A 20,726-nucleotide genomic window follows, 5' to 3' on the forward strand; every position below is an offset into this window, starting at 1 on the left:
TGTGACTTAATTTCAAAAGTGCTAAATGTATGATAAGGGACTCCCAGCAAAGGCTGAGCTGGATACTGAGAGGGTAGATAAGGGGCAGGTGGGACTTTCTGCTTCAATAACTTGGGAGTCTTGTATGCTATTTGTAGATGCTTCCATAATTCTAAAATCAGACATAGGAAGACTGGTTGTTAGGGGGGAAAACCCAGTAGCACAGTTACTTCTGATTAGCTTTAAAAAAAATAATGCTGAGTTAGGTGGGAAAACATAATCACAGCCTTCAGGTCATTCAAAATTCTTGAGCCACAATTATTAATAGCTAAACAGCTCTTACATTTCCAAGAATGTGCTTCTGGCTTTCTCATCCCTATGCACAACTCACTATAAAGGAAGTGAGGGGATAAAAGTGAGGAAATTATGGGGAGCTCAGAGTGTAGGAGTTTGACAGCCAGACATAACATTGTGACCACATTAATGGAAAGTTCAGTATTATATACTATTCTCTTGCATCCACCAGGTAATAATACTATTGTGGAGCAAAGGCCATTAGCCAAAGTATTTTCCTTTCCATTCCTGAAACATTTATTATCAGGGTTTTTTTTTTGTTTTTGTTTTTGTTTTTTCTGGGAGAAGTGAGAGATAGGAGGGAAAACTAAGGGATTATTTAAATGATCTCTTCTAAAGAAGGCAACCTTCCCTCCCACTGCCCTTGGTTCAGCCATCTGGCTCTGGAGTTTGTTGGCAAATGCTCCTTGACTATAAAATTTAAATAGATGATTAACCCCTCTCCCTCCCATGCCAGAATGCTTGCTATTAAAACCCCTACTTAGGACCAATCTCTGAATATTAAGGTAGGCTTAGTGTTAGTGAAAAAAAATTGGCAAAGTCAACCAAATGAATGAAATTCCATCCTTAGTTTTTCTCTGTGACCCTGACTTATTATTCATCCATTCAAGTTTAGTAAACTTCCTTTCACAGTCTTATTGCATTCTCTGGCCATGTGTACCTAACTAAATAGTACCACAAAATCCCTGATCTCAAATTAACTATTTCGTGATGATCAACAGTAGCTCATGATAAAGATGGTACACCTTCCCTAAGGCATTGCTCATCATTTGCAGTGCCCTGGAAATCCTACAGTAATTGTCTTGGTATGAGCCAGTTGGGTTGACAGTGTTCAGTGCATAGTTAGTAAGTCTCCAGAAGCTCCCTACACTGGACCAAGTCCTAAAGAAATAATTTATCTTCTCATACAAAAGCTAGATATGTACACTTAATGCTTAGTGTTTTATGATTTAATGATGGTCATGAGAAAATTACCATTTAGAAGAATGGGAGAACAAAAAAGAATACGGTCATTGAGAGTAAAACATGTACCTGTGGGGTAATGCTCATTCACCGGCCAGTTGTCCACCTGAAGCGTGGCATTGCCCCCATTCCTGGTGAAGCGTACCACGTGGTATTTACCATCATTTACTGGGGTTCTCTCTTCTTTGATGGAGATGTCAACTGTCCCGATATTGAAGACAACCCCAATTTTCCCCTGTTCCTATAAGAGAGAAACACAAAAGGCATAGTTATCACCAACCACAAGGTTTTCTCTTTTTAAAGTTGATCCGCCAACTAACAATAAATGTGTAGGTACTCAGAGGGAGGTGTCAGCATGAAGTTAACAATTTCTCCATGGGCTTTCATCCTAAACATAAAGCCAACAGTATCAAGTTTCCCAAGTTGCTCTCACAGACTGCACACCATAGGGTTACATCATTTGATAGTCCTCAATAGATATCAAAGTTGGAACCACAGGACTACCTAATAACTGTTCAATAGCACAGAAAAACTCACTTCTGTGTAGTGAGCTAGGACTGTTTTCTAGGAGATACTAATAAGACATTGGGCCCTACAGCACCTCACAATTCAGATTGAGGATTAAAGAGTGAAGCTAAGCCTTGTACATTTTGGGTAATCAAGGCCAAGGGGAGGAGTGCTGAATCATTAGAAGTCAATGAAAGAGGAGCTAGCATTATGGACCAACTCCTGATGATACCTCTCTGTAGGTTTAAAACAGAAAATGTGTCCTCAATAGAGGCCAGGGACACTGAGCTGGGGTTTTCAGAGTCAGATGGCTGTCACCCTTCCCACACTTGTAGCCCTACTCCTGAGGTTAATCCAAAGAGGGATGCAATATTCAGTACTAAAGCTTTATGGTACACAGCAGGAGATACCTCTGATACCCAAAAAGACTTTTGCAGGTGAAAACACAATGAATTCCAAAAGGAAAACACTGTGGCCATGGAGGGGATGATTATGGTGCTGGTGATAGTGGTAGTGAAGATGGAGGTGGTTATATCATCCACCTCCTGGGAAGTGAAATATTGAAAAGTAACAGTGCAATGGAAACTTTTACTCTTCTCCTCTGATAATTGGTTACAACCAAGTGTTGGGATGAGTATTCCATTGAGACATAAAATAAAAGTAACCTTAGTGACTAGAATCAGTCTTTCTCCATGTCTTGGAAAGGCATTAAGACATGCAGGGTGCCAGATGGAATAGGCATAGGGATAGTCTGACTTATTGGCTAAGCAATAGGTTGGACATTGATGGATAGTACAATTTTGTTGTAATTCTGATGTTCTACAAGACTGAGTCACAGTATTTATTCACATAGTCCCATATCCTCTGGTTCCTAATTCAAGAAGTAGAAGAAGAAGACAAGGAGGAGGAGGAAGAAGGGGAAGTGAGAGGGAGACAGAAGAGGAGGAAGGGACAAGTAGGAGAAGAAAGAGAAGGTTATGGGAAAAGAAGTCTAGAATTCATATGAACTAACATGTAAGAAAGATTTTGCTGAATCTCAGATTTAGTAATTTGGTTCATTCATTCATTCATTCATTCATCTATTCAATCATTCTATACAAAAATACAATGTTTATTAAGCACTTACTGTGCTTGCTTAAAGTTGATAAATTATGATTCTGGTGAGATTTTAGGCACTGATCTCCATAGAGTTAGTATTTTTACTTTTTTTTTTTTTTTAAAAAGACAGGCTTTACTCAACTTCTTAGTTTTCTGTTAGTAAATGAACACACCTTGTGCCCAACCAAAGGATGGAGAAACACCCAGGAGTCTTGATCTTAGAAAGTAGGAATCTAGGCTGATCCATCAAGGCTGCTTTCAGTAGGCAGAGATGCTGAGATACAGGGTGGACATCACTGCTTCCTTTGTATCCAACAGTACAGCACACAATGTAAAATGATGCCTGCAATTCCCAGGTTCTGTTCTCTGGGAAAAGTGATTTGGCTGCCTGCCAAAGTAGTGACTCCATTCACCCATGATTCCTTAAATCCCTATTTGCTGTGACACTATGTTCTCAGTGTTGCTCTGTTTTATTTCCACTTCTTCATCTTCAGCACTAAAGTGCCTAGCATTAAGATATGATGCATAGATAAATGTACCTAATGATAATTTTTTGCATAGTTTATGCCCGTAATTAATAGTATGATTCATTTTATTATCAATCCTTAATTCTCTAGGAATTCAGAAATGACAATATCACTTCTTTTGCTTTTTCTTAGTTAAACAATTAATGTTCTTTACTAAGGTTGTGTGAGTATGTGTGTGTGTGTGTGTGTGTGTGTGTGTATATACCTAGTTACCCTCATCCCTAAATAAGCAAAGCTATAGGAACCTGAGTTAGAATCTGTTTAGCAGAATGAATGGACTGAGGGAGTTAAGAAACCATGACCGGGGACACTATTACTCCTCAGCCCAGCCCACACAAGTGGGCTGTTCATTGCATCACTGGTCTTCAATGAGAAGCCACAGTATAAATCCTGGATGTGTGGCAAGGACTGCTGGTGATTCAACTCACATCTGAGTCACTAATTAATCCTGGATGGAGAACAGTTTGAGGGGGAGAGAGGAGAGCTCTAAACCAATCCTCTGCAGCTTTTCAGCCACAGCAGTGGCCAAGTACAGTTCTGGCTCAGTGAGCTGGCTGATCAGCTAGATATAGTCTTGGGCAGTTTCTCTGCAAGATCCATAATAGATTCAGAGAAAGGAAAGATTTAATCTCTGCCAGAGTAAATATTTGGTCCTTATCTGAAGCTCCACACATTTGCCGCCCCAATTGCTGTTTCAGAGAGATCTTCTTAATCCTGTTCACATGTGGCCAATGTCGATGGAGACCCCCAACCCGATGTTTCACTGTGTTTCCTGTAGTGGTAATCGTGGCTGTACTAGACCTCAGATGCGGTCTTTTCACTCGCATAAAATTTCATTACTTCAACCTCCTCGTCATTTGTCATGGGACCACAGTGGCATTATACTTTGACGCTAACTGCTTTGTCTCAGTTCATTATAAACCTTGTGGCAAATACCCAGATAGTCTCCCAGGTTTGAATCCATCATGCTCAGCTGTCATGAAAATAAACTCTTATGGTCCATGTGTTCAGAAAAGAGAAGATGTAAGAGCGAAAAATCTTGGCTTCAGAGTCAACCCTGACTGACCTTGGGCAGGTTACTTAACTTTTCTGACCCATTTCTTCATACTATATTATGTGGACAGGATACCAGCTTTACATACTTTATAAGGCCATTGTAAGACTGAAATGATATGATTAATATCTGAGCCCTTTATAAATAATCACATAAGATACAAACAGGAGATAAATGAGATCAGGAGAAGAAACCATGCAATCCTTTGACCATATACAACACTGATTACTGCAGAAGTTAATTGGTTCAAAAGAATAAACATGGGTTTTAGTACAGCATGATTCCAACAATGCCTGTGGTTCTGAAAGCTCTATGACCTTCGGCAGGTTATTTAACGTCTTTCTGATTTTCCTACTATAAAAGGGATGTGTGTTGCATGGCCGCTATGGGTCAGTGGTTGAGCATCAACCTATGAACCAAAAGGTCATGGTTTGATTCCCAGTCAGGGTACATGCCCAGGATGTAGGCTCGATCCCTAGTAGGGGGCATACAGGAGGCAGCCGATCAATGATTCTCTCTCATCATTGATGTTTATATCTCTTTCTCCCTCTCATTCTCTGAAAAAAAGGAGGGAAGGGCAGGTAGATTAAGGAAAAGACTACCTCTAAAGCTTTGTGAAAATTTTAGAAGAACACACAAGTATGAAACCCTGGCAGGTGGCTGTGCATACTTTGGGACTTCAATGAATGTCAGTCATAATTCCCCTTTCTTTCCCTCATTAGTGAAGTTAACATAGTGGCATGAGCTTCAGAACTTTTGGCTTGGCCATACTGTCATCAAGAAATACAATGAAAATAAATGAAGATTTTAGCAAATGGAACATTACAAAACATTTGAAAGGTTGATTTCCTGTCACAATTTGGTAGTTGCTTTCTCTTCATGTTCCTTGGTGACATTTATAAACCTCCCCAAGATAACCAACGTGTGGCTGCAAAAACAGCATTAATATAAATGATAATAACCCACGCCCATAACTATCAAAGTTGCTACCCAGTCAGTAACCTCAATCTATGCTTTTCTTCAATAATACAAACAAAGACAAGTGGTAAATCCAAAGACATTGTTAAAGAATCTTCAAGTGCATTCAGGGGAAAAAAAACCACACCAAAAAACAAACAAACAAACAAAACTGCAGGGCACAGTAAATAGCTGTCTTTAAATAGCCAGTAAGTAATTCTTCATCAATAATGACTGTTTATGAGCTCACCTGGTTCATCAAATGAGTCAGATTCCAGTTTTCTGATCTTCCATCAGCTACATTACAGTTCATGCTGTGGAGGTGACCCCAGAGATACTGCCAATACTAGGGTCACATTTCAGGAGCAAAAATACACCAGGGCAAAGAAAAATCCTCAGGAATAAAGATTTCCCTGAAGGCAATTTCTTCATTCACTCCCAAGTGCCCCTGGGGAAGGCAGAATGTACCTTCCACTATTCCAGAAAATTGCAGCTGACAGAAACAGAACTGGGCCTCTCACATGTATGCCAGGGAGGTGTGCAAAGGAAGCAGTTCTCAGTATCTTCCCTTCTAGGCTTCCCACAGAATCTGGAAGCTCAGTGTGAGTCAGTAATACAAGGAAAATGGCATATATGTGATTTCTCTTAGGTCCACACACTTCCAGGTCTGCCATACCCATTTCAGGGTCTGGGTCCTGGAAAATAAAGTTACTAATGGCACTGTTTGCCATATTTTTCTAGTCCCCTCCCTTCCACCATTGCAGCCTTATAGTAAGAGAGAACCGCTGTGTCTCTTTGTAATGTGTAGGGCCAAGAGATCAGTGTTGATCGATCAATTGGGGTCACTCCTGAGCCACACACTTAATTGCTGCTGTGAGACCCACCAGAGTTCTCCCCTTTTCTCTCAACCACTCCACTCAGCAAATTCCTGCTAGTGGCTTCTTTGTCAGCCTGGCTCACTGAGTGAGGATGGCAATGAGCCAAGTAGCAATGGACATAGAACATGACAGAGAAACAAAGTTTGGTTGTTTGATTCCACCATTTTTTTTTTTAGAATAAACGTTTATTGATTTTTAGAGAGAAAGGAAGGAAGAGGGAGAGAGAGAGAGAGAGAGAGAGAGAGAGAGACAGACATCCATGTGAGAGTATAAAATCCATCAGCTGTCTCCTGCATGCTCCATACCCAGGAACCAGCTGCAAGCCCAGTAAGTGCCAAGACAGGGACTGGAACTGGGAACCTTTCGGTGCAGGGATAATTCCTAACCAATTGAGCAACACTGGCCAGGATGCCTCCAAATATTTTAAGCTGTTTGTTGCTGAAGATAACCCAGACTACCATGATGGACAGAGTAGGTGCTTGGCAAATATTTTTTAATAGAATAATTTTTGAATTCTCACAGTTACCCTTCAGACTGTATACATGTTAAAGATAGAGAGTAAGAGAATTGGGAATTCACCAACTAATAGGAGACATACTGGTATTTAAGATCAAAATGCAAATCTGCCTGACTTTAAAAACCCATTGATTTTCCACCATGTTATATTTCAGTCACATGTGTTACATGTTGCAATTGGATAAATATATACAGTTTATGTCTGCCTAACCTATCTGTCCAACCTAATTGTGGGTATCTCAAATATAGGAATTCTAGCAATGCTCAGTAAATGTTTGTTGAAAAAATGGATAAGTGAATCAATGAATACTGAATTTGAATGTGTGGGTATAATAGAAAAGAATGGCTAAATTTGGCTAAACTGGATATGAACACGATAAAGTAGATAATTGGTTGCATATATTCAGATTTTTTTTGCAATAAATCTTGGGCAAAACATATAGTCTCATTGTGCTTTATGTATGCAGTCAGTAAAATACAAAGAGATGATGTACAATTTATTTGATTCATCAGATAATTTTGGCTAAGGAAGAATTATATTGATGTTCTCTAGGATAAAACACTACATTAGAACACTTTTGAGGCCCTTTTTGTGACTATTAATTGACTTTCCATTGAAAGCATCAGTTCATTCTTTTAATGTTACTGTCTCCTCGTTCTTGACCCAGGACAATTGTTAGCTAAGAAGCACCAAATGTGCACTTTGGGTGTGCAGAGCCATTGTCTGTTAAAGGATTCAAAATGTGTAAGAAATTAGGTCTCTCCCTCAAGAAGTCAGAGATGGAGAATCAGCCTATCAGGAATCACTCAGAGCAACAAGACTCCAGCTGTGAGCCTTGAAGAGGGTTTGGACTTTCACTGTCATCCCATGAGAATGACCAGGTTCCCTTCCCTTGAATGACTTAATTGTGGCTGTGACAGGAAGGCCAGGAGAGGAGAAATTGTTTGTCCTGGGTTCCAGAAACCATTTAAACTTATAATCTGAAGACGTGAGCCCAGTCAAAGCTCTAACTCTCATTTTCCAGGTGATCTTGAGCAGGTCCCTCCTCTATCTGAATCTCAAGCTATCGGTATGAACAATGAAAATAACAACACAAAGACAACAACAATAATATCTGTGTTAACTGGTAATTAAGAGAAATGAACAGAATCTTGGTAAATTCTGAAGTGCTTTCAAAATAAAAAAAAACAATACTGTTGATGGTGGGGTGACACTAATGATCATAGTGAATATGTTGGTGGGGTAACTGGGTGAGAAATAGTAAGACAGATGATGGAGGAGTCAGAGGCTTTTGTGCATGACCTACAGAATACTTCTCTATTTGGAATGACTGTCTCCCATTGAAGTTCATCAACTCCAGATTGTCCCTAGAAAATTCACATGAAATGGCTTGGAAACTAATTCTGTTTTCCTAAATCTGCACAGGCCTCCATGACCTTTGCACCCATCCAGAAAAATTGCATCCATCTCTCCTTCTGGCCACAGCTGTGCTTCACCTGGTGTTTTGCTGATGTCTTTTTATGTGAGGTCAATCAATTAAAGAGGATTAGATCCACAGTCTGAAATACTAACAGAGGGCCAAGAGAGATAAGACTGATAAATAGCTCAAGACAGCTTCATCTCTAACTACAAGCAAGGAAAAAAAAAAGGAGAGAGAGAAAGCAGGGATGACAGCTTAGGACAACAGGAACTCTGACCTGAAAGGGGGAATCAAGGAAGGACAAGACAGCTGGTGCAAGTAAATAAGATGCAAGTCCAAGCCAAGGCTCTAACAGTCATGGTCACAGACTGGCATCCTGAGTCATCACGTCCTTCAAGTTCACTCTGAATATTCACTTCACTTCCCAGACCCCAATGTCAAAATGCCTTGTTTGGTAGTTAAGTCTGACTACAGAGCAAAAATTAAAGTTCATTTTTGTAGGAGCCCCAGTGTTATGCCAAGACCTGGAGCAGTCTCCTGGCAGGACTCAGGTGACAGCTGGCAGGGCTGTGCTGACTGAAACCCAGTGCAGACCGAATATCTCCCATAAATTCCTTCTCTCCCCGCAAATCTCTACCACAGCTGTGAGACAACCACCCTATGGCCTTCATAAAGAGACCATAAGCCCTGTGTGCACAGTAATAGCATTTGAATCTCAAAATTGGGAAGTACATTTTAAGTCATCTTGCCTTTTTCTAAAACCTCTTACATCTTATCTATGTGCTTACAAAGTGTGGTCCTGAGACCACCAGTGGCAGTACCACATGGGAAGGTGTTAGAAATGCAAACTCTTGAATCTTACACCAGACTCCCTGCATCAGAAACTCTGGAGTGGGGCCCAGCAATCTGTACTCTCACACACCCTCCAGGTGCTTGCTAACATCTGGGAACCATTTCCTTTTATCAATGTCTTGGTTCCACTAGGGCAGTAGTTTCAATAGGAGGTGCTTTTGTGCTTAGTGATTGTCACAACTGGGTATAGGGTGCTACTGGCATCTAGTGGGTACCAGGACAGGTATGCTGCTTACTATCTGATAATGCACAACAAAGAACTATCTGGCTCATGACATCAACCGAGCCACTATTGAGAAACTGCAGTAGGGAGTACAAAACTTCAGTCACTCAACAAATGTCCATAAACCATGTACACCTGATAGAAACTGCTCTACAAATATTTACCTATGATTTAATTTATTCCCCACAATACTCCTTCTATAATGCATGTATGCATGCACACAACACAGACAGACACAATACATGTGTACAACAGTGCATGCCTGTTTGTACACAAATATACATTTTTATATATTTCACCTAGCTTGTGGTCCAGCCCTCAAAGAACAGGGTGAGCAAAGAGCATGTGTGGATCATCTCTCCACATTCCTTCTACTCTATGTTGAGCTCAAGGGCTCATTTTATAGATGTAAACTTGGAAATGCAAGCTCACATAGCCAAAATGTAGTAGGTCTAAATTGCATGCCCCATATTTCTTTCCTGATCTGGTTTTGGTTAACCCCCTTCTCTTTTATTATTTTTATATATTTTTATTGATTTAAGAGGGAAAGGGAGAAGGAGAGAGAGATAGAAACATCAATGATGAGAGAGACTCATTGATCGGCTGCCTCCTGCACACCCCACATGGGGGATCAAGCCACAACCTGGTCATATGCCCTGACAGAAAATTGAACCCTGACCTCCTGCTTCATAGGTCCATGCTCAACCACACTCAGGCACCCTCTTCACTTTTAACTAATTGTTGGTAGCTCCTAAGAGAGTCAGTCACCCAGTACATCTCCCCTGGCACAATGACATGAACTGATAACCTCAACTCCAATTTAGTCCCTTGATCCTTCCCTACAGACTAGTCAGTTTCCACAAAGCTGTCTGGTCAGTTATGAGTGGGCTGCAAAGGAGAGACTTCCTCTCTTAGTACTGGATAGTCCAACCCGATGATGGATGATCAGCAGGTCCTCTATGGAAGATAGACCAGTAAATAGCCACTAACCTTTTAAGACCTATTCTGAAGTTGTAAGGAAACCTTTAGTGATTCTCCACAGTGCTTTACTACTTAACTATTTTTCAAGTGACAACTGAGTTACCATTATGGCTTCCAGGTGAAAGGACCTATTTGAATAATAAACATGAACCAAGAATTAATAATTCTTGGTTTAATAAGTAAAGCATTCTTAGTTACTTCCATAGATAAATTCCCAGGCTAACCTCTATACCTGTATATAATTTTCTAGAAAAAAAAGAGACACAGAGAGATTTGTTATATACATTTAAGAACTGAGAAATTCAGTGTACTTGGGATGGTCAGAAAATCTGATGTGGATTATTGCATTTTTTTGAAATGATGCCTTTGCTGAATAGTATGCAAAGGTTGTAGGAGGCAGATTGGCCTAAGGCAGATGATCAGCAAACTGTGAGCCAAATCTGGCTACTGCATGTTTATGTAAGTAAAGTTTTATTGGGACACAGCTATGCTCAGTCATTTACATATTGTCTGTGGCTGCTTTTATGTTATATTAGCAAAGTTGAATAGTTGCAACAGAAATCATGTGGCCTAGAAGCCTGAAGTATTTACTCTCTGGCCCCTTAGAGGAAAAATTTGCTGACCCCTATTATAGAACCTTGCACAACTTAAAGCTAACTATAATTTATTTTCAATGTTAGACCAATAGTTTATATTTAATCATTCAAAATAACTCAAATATGAGTGAGAATGTCAAATGAGAAAGAAGCCTGTACCTGCTCAGTCAATGATTACCTGGTAAAGAGAGCACACTTCTATTAAGTTAAAACAAAATATAGAAAAATGCACCCAATTTTGGCATGAACTCATCTATCTCAGATTCCATTAAGGGTGCTTTAGACACTAAAATCAATTCAACATAACACTGTCTGAAGGTGAGCAGCTGCAGATACAGAAAAATAAATTAGAGGCTTCTGGCAAAAGATGATGGTATAGAGGAATAGTCTGGTAATGGAGGAGATGGAGCAAAGTTGTAAAGTTATTAAAATTATAATGACCTGACACTTCTTTCTGAATATTTGTTTAGTTCTGTGGAGTGAATCATGTACATGTTAAAAGCTTGGGACTCTAAGAGCCAGCACACATCATTCTGATGCTAGGATGGCAGTTCACTGTATTAGATGGAATAAGAGAAGAGCATAGCATTGCAACCCAATGAATATCTCAGTCTCCAGGACTCCAATGCATCTGCAAGACACTTAAGTCCCTTGAGTGATAAATGGTGATTCACTGAGCTCTCTTGGTTTACCTGCAAGGAGATTCTACTGTGTCATCTTAGGATGAACACACCGAAATAGGGGCTCATTTTTCATTTCCTAGTTATCGTAAACAAAATGGCCAGCAGACGCTAATATATCAGCAATGGCTGTCTGCATGCAGGGACACCAGTATGTGTGTGTCCTGGAGATAGTGTCTCAGGGAGGTATTTTCTCCAGGTGATGCTTTATAGCTCTCCACTTTGTCTACTAGCATCACTGTAACATTCTGTCTTGGATCTTATCAGCACTTCTAATTCAAAAGGTTGATTCTGACCTACCTCCAATCACCATAATAAAAGCAGCAGAGGTGGGGGAAAGTTAAATTTAAACCACTGCAGCACATTTAGAAAAGGCAGGCCTGCTGGCCTCCAGGCAGCATCAAAGCCACTATCCAGGGAGTCATCTGGACACCTGAGCAGAGGTATAAAAAGAAGAATGCTTTCCTTGGGCCTCAGGTGAGTTTAGTTAAAGTAATCCAAATGGGAGACTTGCAAACACATTAAAGGGAGCTGACTCATACCTTAGGAAAGGCAAACAACTTACCAGCAGGGAGAATTGTTTCAAAGCTACATGCTCTTTTGATATAATAATTCAAGAACAGGTCTCATTATTTTACCTGAATTTTGTATCTGTACCAAATTGTAAAGTGAGTCAGTTTCAGCCAAATGAAGGAAATATCCCTGAGAAACTGATATAAAGATGCTAAAATACTTTATCCAAAAGCCTAAGGAATACAATGTTAGAGGTGTGTATGTGTGTATGTGTGACCTTAAAATTTAATGTGCCCAAAAGCTAGTTTCTATGACCCTCTCATTTCTTTTCTTCTGTTTTTTAAATATATTTTTATTGATTTCAGAGAGTGCAACATCTTCACCCATGGTTCATTTTCTCCTTTTCAATTTTGCTTTGGGAGAGTGTTTTGAAATGTGGATGATGACCATATCTCAGGGATCATGGCCATTATTTATTTCACATAGTCTACTGAACAGTCTTCAGTAGACACAACAAGCATGGGTGGCCAGAGGAGAACTTGTTCTGTAAACCTGGAGGTGAGAGGTTCTGTGGTCCATTACCAATGCCCTCAACCTACCCTGCTTCTTTATTTGGTCTACATTCAAACTGAAGGCTGGAGGTGAACACTACTCCATCCCATTCCCAGTTCCTTGATCCAGGTGATTCCCCATTAAACACCAATTTAACCACTGAAGGATCCAGATGCCAGATTTTCAGGAAAACTAATTTTTATGTTCCTGCCTTTCTCCAAACTTCTCTGAACAGCCGGTGCTGGACAGTGTGATGTTTAAGCTCTGTCCTCTGGGAGGCCACCCCCTCTTCAATGTGTTTTTGGTCCACCTTTGAGTAGCCTGTACTACAACTACCATCCATTTTCAATATTTACTAGATTTGCCAAATTGAGGATGTTTACACAAAGCAATATTCTTAAAACAATACCTTTATTTCTCCAAATCAATGTGGCATAAGTCAGAGTCATGTTGTAGAAATTTTGTGACCAAGTACCTGCTGATCATACACTCTGTATGAGGTCCCTTGTTGGGCCCATAAGAAGCTAAAGAAATATATCCAAGATTGTTCCACACTCAAGAGTGATGCTATAAAAAGGGCAATGGCACAGGATTCAGAGGATGTAGACATAAGATCTAATTGTTCATTGCCGCAGGTCCTGAGACAAGTCACCAATATTCCAGGAATAGTTTCCTCATGTGTAAGACAAGGATGGCATCACTGAGCTTGCTGAGTGATGATGAAGATAAATAAATGTTTGTGACAGCAACTTGAAATATACGAGGCACTAAAAAATAATACATGGAGAAGACAAATAGAGATGAGCTCACAGTTCACTAAGTTAAGATAAAGAATATTCCCACTCAATATTTTCAAGTAGACATCCACCAACAGTCCTTGACAATTTGTCCCAGTGACTGGAGCAAGAGGACTCACTCTGTGCCATTCAGGACAGAAAATGCCTTATTGTGGAGGGTTCAGGTCCATGGTGAAAAATATCAAACTGCAGTTAGATAAGATATAAGTAGGTATATGCAGATGAGGTGGTAAGAAGGATTGGGGAAGTTTAGAAAGCTGAAAGAAAATAAAACACAGTCTGTAAAAGGGAAAAAGAGGAAATAATTGGCATAACTATTTTTTTAGAATATCAACCAGCTGTCACTAATTTTTCCAAGATAAAAACCTTTGAATGCTAAGGTAGACTTTCAGGGTTCAATAAATTAAAAAAAAATAAGGTTCATAAAAATGTTAAATCTTAGAGAATATTTTCTCTCTTGACCAAAGGACTCTCCCAAACCCCATGTCAAATATTTCCTTGCTGATGGCACAATTACATTTATGGAATTTAGAAAACTATACTCTCAAAATAAATAGAAATAAAATGCTTTATTTCCCAAGTGTGCTCTGAGGCTAACTCCCCTACTTTCTGCTGTAGGCATCTCTTCCAGCAGGAGAAGAGCTCTAGTTGTTTAGAAAAGCAATGATTCATGCTGCACTTACACCTGATGCTGGCCCAGAGGTTCAGAGGCCATTCAGGAAGTCATCATAGAAGCGATGCTAGAGCACCCACGATTCAGCGGTGAACAGCTAGCTATCTTACTGTTACTAGCCATGTGCATGCCCAGGGATACATGAGAGTAGTTTAAGGTAGTAATTAAGGTCAGAAGAAAGGAAAAACATAAAGGAGAGGAAACAAAGTAATAGGGATGCAGACAAGGGATTAGACAAGTGCAACTAAACCTGTCCACCACACCTCACTGAAGAAAAAAGAAAACAAAACAACAACAACAACAACAAAAAACAACAACAACAGTTCTCCAGACTTTCAAACATATACATTTAGGGTGGGGCAAAGTAGGCTTATAGCCTGGCTGATGTGGCTCAGTAGTTGAGTGTCAAAGTATGAACCAGGAGGTTCAGGGTTCAATTCCTGGTCAGGGTACATGCCAAAGTTGCAGGCTCATTCCCTTGTGGGGTGTGCAGGAGGCTGCTGGTCAATGATTCTCTCTCATCATTGATTTTTCTATCTCCCTCTCCCTTCCTCTCTGAAATCAATAAAAACATATGAAAAAAAAACTAGGTTTACAGTTGTAAGCACTCAAAACACAGAGTTTATTCCTGCATTATTATTTGTTAAATACTGTATTATTTTCCATACCAACAACTATAAGCCTACTTTTGCACCCCCCTGTATTTCTTCCCACTCTACTCTGTACTGACTTCAGGACACTTTCTGCAGGCAAATACCTAGAGACAAGCACTTTAAGTGACCTAGCCACAAGCAGAGCTCATTCCTTATCAGACAGACAAATTGTAATGACCTAACTGGTGCTTGAGGGAGGTGGCTCAATTCAGGGTTTTAATGCACTTGCCATGGACTAAAGCTCAACAACAAAAGCTATCACTGTTAGGCAGCCTCCTACAAAGGTACAAAGGTCTGATTTAAACAAAACAGACTTCCTCTGAACCTCGATGTGGTAGCTACCTTCACCTTGGCTTAGAATCACACCAATAGGAATTGTACATATAGCCAATAAACAATAATATTAATAAATACCAGCAAACATCCTGATAATAAAATACATTATTGAAAGTTGCATAAGAGCAACTTTAGTATATAAAGGTACATTTAAATTTTATGCAAATACACTTTTAGTTCTGTGAGTTCATATATCTGTATGGCTATAACTATCAGGAAAAATTTAATGCAGGCCACTGCTCTAGAACTACCATTTAATTTTGAGCAGACCATGATATTGAAAAAATTATTTTAGTTATATAACACACTCGCCAAATAAATCAAAAATGGTCATTGCAATACAACAGCTAGAAAAACAGAATCACTACTCTACCGCAATGTTGAGTTTTAAGTGGGCAATAAATTATAGCCCTCTCCATTCTGAATTCCAAGCCAATTGAGAAATAGACACAGGCTAGATGACCAGCAAACTTTATTGTGTGTGGAGCTGAATTGGGGAATGGGTCTGGGATGAGACGTGGACCTGGCTTCCTATTCCTATTTCTAGTCCTGTTCCCTTTCCCCCACTGCCCTCTGCAAAGATTAAACTAGTGTGGGTAGTCCCAAAGCAGGGAAAAGAACCCCTGAATAGGAAGAAGAGAGGGAGTGGTCTCACCAGACCTGTGAAGACACTTCATCCAATCCCTCCAACTAGATAAGGGATGGAGAGAAGGCACAAGATATGTCACCTGGTATTTTTTTTCCAGGGACAGCAGTTGCTTCATAGTATGATAAAGATGGGGAACCATCCCTTTCCTAACATTCAGGAAGCCCAAGTAAACCCTCTCCAGGCAAACCTACCAATATATATGGACTCTTAAGAGGAACTAGAGAGCCAATCCTCAAGCATCGAAAGAGGACTTGTTCATTGGAGTTTGGTATACGTTTGGGAATTTCAAAATTCGCTTTATGGTCATGTTTAAGCTGCCTTTTATTAACCAGTTAACAACTATCACTGTTTCTGCTGATTGTTGGAATCTTAGTAATAGGCAGCTGTTGGATCCAGATGTCTTGGAGTTTGGGGCACTGGGGTGCCGGAAAAAAAATACGAGAGGGAGGAATGTTAAATATCACTCACAAGCCAAGAAATTACAATCCTAATTGTTAAGATTTTCATCAGGCCTGTGAATCTTTCTTTACATCACAAATGTCTGCCTCCTTCTTAAGGCCCAAAGCTGTCATTTATATCAGAGTGCCAGCCTGGATTCTCTAGCACAGCCCAACTATGCTGTCAGCCCCAAATTTCAAGGGATGCATATAATCACCATATTCACTGTGATGGTCTAGGAAATAATGATACACATCACCTGTAATGAAACTAAAGTATAAGAGCTGCCTGTCAACTGCCTCTGGCCAAGTGATACAGCCTGCAATTTAGTTAACAAACTGAGACATCAGAAAAACCAGTGCTTTCAATGGGCTTCCTTACTTTGCTTGGGTTTTTTAGCCTGTCTTACTGGTGGAAGGTGGTCCCAGTGGAGTTGAAAAGACAAAAAAAAAAAAAAGTGGAATCTGCCCTAGAAGTAGAAAACCCAGCAAAACTATTTCTTGTGCTAGTAACACTACTGTTGCCAGCTGGTTAAACTCTTCAGCTTGGTATCTTAGATCCTCCATTATCAGGAACCAGCAATTTGTTCCTGGTATTCTTATTAAACTTTCTGCACTTCTGCACCATCCTTAATCATTGATTAGTCTAGCCATTCATTCAGCAAGTTAGTGTTGAGCACCTACTGTGTACAAGATATTGTGTTAGGCATCGATTCCAAAGTGAACAGCACCATCTACCATTCAAATACTCCTTGTGCTGATTCAGATCCCCGAGGATGTGATGGATGGTGACAACTATCAAGAAGGATGGAAACTGGAATGAATGTCAATGGGCTGTTATAAGGTAACCCACCTCAGGCTTCCAGGGAACTACCTGATAAGATGATCTGGGAATTTTCACAACTTCAACATATCTTTTATGATCTACTCAAGGACAATAAAAATGTGGAAGAGACTGGCTTTAGAGTGATGTGAGAAAGCTTTATAATGGAAGGGTTTAAATTTAATGCTTAACATGGACAGAATGTGGATGGTTCAATTTGAATAATCTCATGTCAATAGAACCAAAGAGATACAAGATCACTGAACTTGGGTTTGGAATCCAGGGAAGCTGAGTTTAACCCTGGACTGTTCCATAGGAGTCAAGTAAGATCTGAGTGTTGGTCCTCTCTGAATATTAGCTTTCTTATCTTAAAAATGGCAATAAAAAATACTTAGCCTATGTACAACAGAGAGTAGTTATGAGAATAAACTGAGATAATATATGTAAAAGTGCCTGGTAAATTGTAATGCACAATACACATACCAGATCAGTAGCTGCTCTACATTAATTGTTGATTTTATTTTAAATGTGCATGAATCTTTCTTCCTCTAGCTTTTACTTTGATAATTTTTCAAAGGCTGTTTTCACCCTCTTTAAAACCTTCAGTAGAAGCAGGAAATGCTTCACTTCATACTTATCTACGGTATTTCTTTTATCAGGGAAAATCAAAGTGCTCCTTAGAAATAATCTTATTAATATCTTGGAGAGAAGTAAGGGGAAACATATTTTGCACAGTTGTGTAAGAAACTCAGTCTTACAAATAGAAAAGCCAAAGATAAACTTTCCTAAGTCACATAGTGAGTAAACACCAGAACCAGAAGAGAGCCAGGCATCTTTTATATCCAATCCTCTGCCCTCCCCATCACATGTATCCAACAGCCCTCTCCTCCTAGAAGACTTCTAAGTCTAGATATGGCTCTCCAGCTCTGAAATAAGCAACTATTTATTTAAATGGTTTAGCCTCTGTTTATTCATCTAAATAACAACCAAAATTCTGCCAAACAGGATTTTTATGGAGATAAAAAAAGAATAATACATATGTAATATTTATGAAAGAAACCTAGTCTAGAATCTGTAACATATCAGATAAAAATAAAGGCTATTTTCTTTTGTTTTATATACAAATAGAGAGGATTGGTTTGTATACATCTCAAGAGTGGCTGACCCAAAATATAGAAAGTCAAGTGCAATTATGAAAAACACTTAGATCTATCATTATTAGTGCATCTCAGAAACAATTATTCAATCAACCAATAAGCATTTATTGAGCACATACTGCATGCAAAGAATTGTGCTAGATCCTAAACATATAAAGATGGATAGGAAACAGTGTAGGCTTTCAACAACTTTACAAGTGAATGGGTGAGATAACACATGAACCAAAAAGCTGCTCAAATATAGACAGTGGGAAAGGCAGTAACAAAGTTCAACAGGATTCAATGGAAATCATTATTCAGCTAGGGAGAATGAAGAAGGCTTCATCAAAGAGGTGGCTCATAGACGAGGTTGTGAAAGATATCTAGGATTTCAACAAATAAAAGAAGTGAAAAGAAAATTGATGAAATCACATTCTAAGCAATGGGGCTAGTGTGGCCAATAGCAAAGATTAAGAGAAACATGAAATCTGATCAAGGGATGAGTTTCACCAGAACATAGGTATACACTAGAGAGAAATGGGTTTTTACTGGATAAAAGGGTAGGTTGAGGCCATATCATAACATGGATTTGAATATTGAATTAAGTAATATAAGCTCTCTTCAAGTCATTGTTGGAAACCCATTGAGTGTAATGACCCCCACCACCCTAAAAAAGAAAAAGACTTTAGATACATTTGACCAAATTGTGAGCAGATGGGGTAGAGGTAGAGGAGGGGAAATATAACAGATAAAATGGGGATGAGGTAACAGATGGCATGAAACCCCAGAAGAGCCAAAGGGCAGGAGGCCAAGGACATAGGTAGATTCAATTGTGGAAAGGGTGCAAGCCAATTTTCCTCTGAAACAGAAAGAAAATAGGAATACTAGCAGCTGCACTGTGATGTAGTGAGATCACCCTAATTTGAAATATGGAAAATAAAATCTATACAATCATTTGTTAGAGACACTAGAGCGGGGATTTTTTAAATTGAGTTGGAACTGAACTGGGACCTTTATGGTCCCTTATAAATCTACAGTAGGAGATGTACCAATACGGTCCTCATTTTCAAAATGAAGAAAGATATGCATTCACACAAGTAACAGACCATCAACTTATGTAGAAGGGGAATCATCAAATGGCAGGTGAAATTGGCTCACAAAAGGATTTTGTTCAGCTGGCAAAATCTTCTAGGTGAAAGATGAATATTTCTGTTCACATACACACACACACACACACACACACACACACTTGCACACACATCCTTCTGATCTAAATATTTACTACATGCTGGGCCTTTATGGGCATTTGACTTTGTGACCTCTGGGCTGTAAAAAATAAGAGGAGATGCAATGAGCTGGCACAGCTTCATTAAGAATAGTCACACCAAACTAATCTCATTTTCTTGAGAATACATTGGCCAAGTGGGAGGATCAGGAGAATGATTTGGACAGAGTGTAAAAATCATAACAAAGCAACAGACATGGTCTTTAGTGATATCTATGAGATCACAATGAAGGAAAATGGGTAACGCTTACCAGTTGCAATAATTTATATACATCCCAGTGAACAGATCGCCAGATCTTGCAGGAAAAACCACAGGACTAAGTGCTTAACAACTACCTGGTCAATACTTGTATCTGTGACTTGAATGAAGAAATAGAAGCCCTGGTTACAAGTTTACATCTGTCCTATATGTGGGAGAGATATATTGAATGTCAGAATGCAAATGCTCAGAGAGATTGAGATAACAGAGAATAAAACACACAAAAATATAACTAAGATAAATATTCGTTCATATAAAATAAACAATTGCATAGGTATAAGATTGGGATGATGCAGTCACAGTGGAGTTCAGGAAGTAGAGATGAAGGTATTATGTGTCCAATAGTTCAATAGGACCTAGAAGTGGGATAGAATTTCTATTTAAGAAAAAAGAAACTTCTAGAAGAACTCTGGATGCATGGATAGAAATGTTGCTATTGGAGACAGTGACAGTGATGACCTCCCTGTGCTCAGTAGGATACAGGCAAAGAGCAGATCATCCTGCTTTCTAGTAAACACTCTGCTTTAATGGGGTCATCAATAGGCTTTAATGAAAGTCCATGGTAGCATGACAAGAATGGTGAGATTTGGGAAAATGCTTTCACATCATTTGAGGAATGATTATGGAAACTAGAAAAGCCAAGACTTGATGAGGGAAATGAGCAAGGTGTCATCACAAAGAACTACCCCATGAACAAAGGAGTTCATAGTCATTTTTGTTCCCGAGTTTAGACTCCTGAGGAGTGGGGAGAATGTGTAGGGGAGACACATTTTGAATAAAAATAAGTTTTTCTCCCCACCATTAGAATGTCCTTATAAGACAGCAGGCTGCCTTGCACATCCATGGGAAAACTACTGGAAAAACTCAAGCAGCCACTATAAATGCATCTGTCAGGACTATTGTGGAAGAATTGCTACATTTGGAGGGGGAGTTAAGCTAGATGAATAATGATATCCTATCCATCTAAGTGTCTACATTGTTATCAAGTATAACCAGATAGGAATATAGTAGGTCCCTGTGGTAAATT

The 20,726-nt window shown here is 39.4% G+C and overlaps 1 protein-coding gene across 20 annotated transcripts in view; it reads right to left on the minus strand.

The window, feature by feature from the left end:
- Positions 1 to 20,726, minus strand: part of NRXN3 (neurexin 3) — a 1,545,560-nt gene that overhangs the window by 185,210 nt on the left and 1,339,624 nt on the right. For all 20 annotated transcript variants that reach the window (XM_070415785.1, XM_070415793.1, XM_070415776.1 and 17 more), the window contains one exon: positions 1,366 to 1,537. In XM_070415785.1, the coding sequence (XP_070271886.1) occupies positions 1,366 to 1,537 (172 nt within the window). The remainder of the gene's footprint in view (positions 1 to 1,365; positions 1,538 to 20,726) is intronic.

This window comes from Myotis yumanensis, unplaced genomic scaffold (genome assembly GCF_028538775.1).
Source record: "Myotis yumanensis isolate MYYU_CA2020_CCGP unplaced genomic scaffold, mMyoYum1.0.hap1 SCAF_1, whole genome shotgun sequence".
Classification (NCBI taxonomy): domain Eukaryota; kingdom Metazoa; phylum Chordata; class Mammalia; order Chiroptera; family Vespertilionidae; genus Myotis; species Myotis yumanensis.